The sequence below is a fragment of the Fragaria vesca genome, linkage group LG7, assembly GCF_000184155.1.
Source record: "Fragaria vesca subsp. vesca linkage group LG7, FraVesHawaii_1.0, whole genome shotgun sequence".
NCBI lineage: Eukaryota > Viridiplantae > Streptophyta > Magnoliopsida > Rosales > Rosaceae > Fragaria > Fragaria vesca.
Genome location: NC_020497.1, coordinates 10,252,308 through 10,255,962, shown reverse-complemented (window position 1 = coordinate 10,255,962; position 3,655 = coordinate 10,252,308). Strand labels below are relative to the sequence as shown.

Genomic DNA, 3,655 nt, shown 5'->3' with positions numbered 1-3,655 from the left:
TAATGCGAGCTTAAATATTATAATATTTGAATGAATTATAAATTTGTAGGTTTGTCATTGAAATGAAGCTGAATAAATTAGAATTATTTTCGACAACAAGTCAGCAAGTCCGAACCTTTTCGAAACATTAACATGAATCTATATAATTAAAGCTCTAGAATCAAGCACCCCATGCGTCTATGGCTCATCTAATTTTCTCTCCTCCATCCTTAAATCGACATTCTTTAGTAGTTTTTCGTGATGGATTCTTATCATTAGACTAACGCACTATTATACATTCATATGCAGTCAAATGAAGGTAATCAGGAGAAGATTTCTAATTTTTTTACCTACTCATATAGGCCTCAAACATATTGTAGAGCTAGACTTAAGTTCAATTTTACTTGGTGGAAATATTGGATCCCTCGGAGTAATTTTTCAGAAAATGGAGGTGGATGGTGAGTTGGTCACTGCTTCCTCTTTACTCTTTTTGTTCTAGTTTTGGTTGGAAGGCCATCTTTAGGTGTTTGTCTTTAGCTTTAGTCTCCATTCTCCCACCTGGTATGGCTTATAAAGCAAACTTGACAAAGAAAAATAGAAAATAATCAAATCTTTCTCACAAAAAGAAAAGAATAAAAATCTATCTAAACAAAAGGAAAGGAAAAAAAAAAAGGGAAATAGAAATATTCAAATATTTCTCACAAAAAACAAAGAAAGAAAAAAAGGAAAATAGGATTATTAGGTTTGATAAAAAAAAAAAATAAGAGATTATTAGGCTTCTAGAGTATGGAAGCTCCGTCATAAAAGCTCAGTCAGAGACTCTCACAGTGCGTAGACCAATAAGACAGAATTCGAAGCACAACACACACACACCACTTCGTTCAAATCCAAACAAACTAATCACATTTCTTTATTGTCTGATCCCAAAACCCTCTATATATCTCTTCCTCTCCACAACCCCGCACGTCGGGTCAAGGTCGTCTCCCAAACGCGTTTTCATTTGCTCATCACCTCCTCAATCTCGTGTTTTGCATTTGGTCTTTTCTGGGTTTCTCTCACTTGGGTTTTTCTTTCTTAAAGGTATGAACTTTGTGTTTGGCTTTCCTTTAATTCCATGCACATTTGAATATCTGTATTTCTATGTTCTGGCCTTGACGTATTAAGAGTATATGATTGACTTTTCTTGTTATATGAATTTTGCAATAGTCTGGAGTTTGATCTGTGATTATGAATATTGTTTTCTTGATCTTCTGGTAACCAATGTATCTGATGCTCTGCAATGGTGGAAAGGAGGAATTGACATGCTTTATCTGAGTTTATAAACTGAATCAGCTTGAGTGTTATGGTCATACTTGTTTCGAAATTTGATTCAAAGTGGACACATGACGTAAACATTACATCTCTAAAAGATAACGAATTGTTTGTTAGGGCCTATACTTTTTTGCAATCTCCTGAGGTGTTCTCTTCAAGTTGTAAGCTAGAACATGTTAAATGTTAATTGCGGTTCTATCAGGCAGCCAACCAATTAAGAATGAACTTACATGGCTTGATAGTGTACAAGTTGTTTCAGTTCTTAAATTTATCTGGTTTAAATTCATTGAATTTTGTAGGCGACTCCAAGAACTTTTGTGGAAGTGGTACAAGTCAAGGGAAGGGTTTAATACGGCTGCTACATTGTGTTCTGAACAGCTGAAAGAGAAGTTATCAAATATTCATTCCAGCTGTTATAGAATTGGGATTGATTTCTTATAAACAATGATTGGGAGGAAGAACATGGGGCTTGCTTCACCATTACTTCTGGTTCTTTTGGCTTTTGGCTTTTTCTTTGCCACTTACAATTTTTTGACAATGATACTCCACTATAGATCTGCTGGGAAGTGGGTAGGTGATAGTACGAATGGTCGGTTACTGGCTGACCCCATTGTCGAGATGCCAGAGAATCTGAAATTCAAAAGTTCCAAATCACCCTTCCATGTTGCTTTAACAGCAACGGATGCTCCATATAGTAAATGGCAGTGTCGCATTATGTACTATTGGTATAAGAAGATGAAGGACATGCCTGGATCAGAAATGGGAGGATTTACTCGAATTTTGCACTCGGGAAGTCCTGACAACTTGATGGATGAGATTCCCACTATGGTGGTTGATCCTCTGCCTGCCGGTCTTGATCGGGTTAGGCTTCTTGGTCTCTCACTTATGAGCTGCTTATAATCCGTCTCTCTTTATATTTCATTCATTGGTTAATTCTTTCTTTCTTTTTCTACTCCTTAGTTAGGATTATCTTTCTTTTTTCTTTTCTCCAAGGTTCATGTTCGTTCCATCAATTGTGTATTTTTCACTAAGTTTCATGTACTAGTCAAACTATGGGGTCTAGGTCATATTAGATATCTGGACTGAATCAGAAGTTAAAGAGTTATTAGAACTAATAAAATTACAAGACAGTAAAAGGCAACAAGTGCAAACAAAGATGCTAAGTGCAACGTCAAGAGTGGAGGAAAAGCAATGCATGTTAGACGAGATTAACAAGTATTTTTGATTTGCAGAATTTGAGCTGATGCTTGTTATGTACATTTTTATGGATTTTCTATGTATTGGTTGGCATGGGAGACTAATGAACTGAATTGTGCAACTAAGTACTAACTCATCAGTGTAAAGTCTCTGTGTTTTTTTTTTTGTCTTAAGTTTTGAAGTATATGCAGACACCCAACTATTCTAGATTTTCTGTCCTTTCCTAAAAGTTATTTCCTATCGGACTGAACAAATGGGTGTAACTGTAAGTTGCTAAATGCTGAAAGCGCAGAGTTTGCTTGTCAATAGTTGAACTTCAGTATTAGTGTTGGAAGCTTTTTTCAGAGTCAGACTTTTATATTTCTACCATTCCCTTTTTCTGTATGACTCGTACCTAATGTTGTTGATTAGGCCCTTCCAACGAGGGATCCCTTTTTTTGTTCATTTCTAGGGATAGATCATTTGACGAACTTTTCGATCACGAAATCAAATCTCCACCGTTCAGTTCGTTGGGCTATATGAGTAGATCACTTATGCAAATTTTCAAAAAAATTGGTGACCGTTAAGTCATCCAAATGAGGGATTTATTTTTAATGATTTTGAACGGTGTAGGTTTGACATAAGTGTTAAGTTTTTGTTTTAATCTCAGCCATCCAAGCCTATTAAAAAACAGATCTAATGGTGTAGGCCTATCCCTAGAAATGAACAAAAAAAAGATCCCTCATTAGAAGCGCCCTGGTATATCTATATATATATATATATATAGATACAGAGAGGATGTAGAGCGGACGTCCGCACTCGACTTAAAGTGCGGACGTCCGTCCGTTCTCCACCCTCCGGCGCCGACGACGGCGTACCTCCACCCCAAAAGACTCCAGCAGCGTCCCCGACCACTTCCCCTCCCTGGCGAGTCCGTTTTTTTCTAGTTTCCGGCGAGATCGACTTTGTTTGAAGTTTTGGGTTATCTCGCCGGAAAACCGGAAAAGAATGGACTCACCGGGGAGGGAAAGTGGTCGGGGACGCTGCTGGAGTCTACTGGGGTGGAGGCGCACCGTCGCCGGCGCCGGAGGGTGGAGAACGGACGGACGTCCGCACTTTAAGCCGAGTGCGAACGGTCCACTTCACATCCGGCCTGTATATATATATATATATACATCGGCCCGTCCAA

General features: G+C 38.1%; 1 protein-coding gene across 1 annotated transcript in view; it reads left to right on the top strand.

Annotated features, from left to right (window-relative positions):
* The first annotated feature begins 821 nt into the window (after nucleotides 1-821).
* Nucleotides 822-3,655, top strand: part of LOC101304705 — a 5,795-nt gene continuing 2,961 nt past the window's right edge. Inside the window, exons 1-2 of the mRNA XM_004307056.1 lie at nucleotides 822-1,059; nucleotides 1,590-2,151. Of these exons, the coding sequence (XP_004307104.1) occupies nucleotides 1,735-2,151 (417 nt within the window). The 5' untranslated portion in view covers nucleotides 822-1,059; nucleotides 1,590-1,734. The remainder of the gene's footprint in view (nucleotides 1,060-1,589; nucleotides 2,152-3,655) is intronic.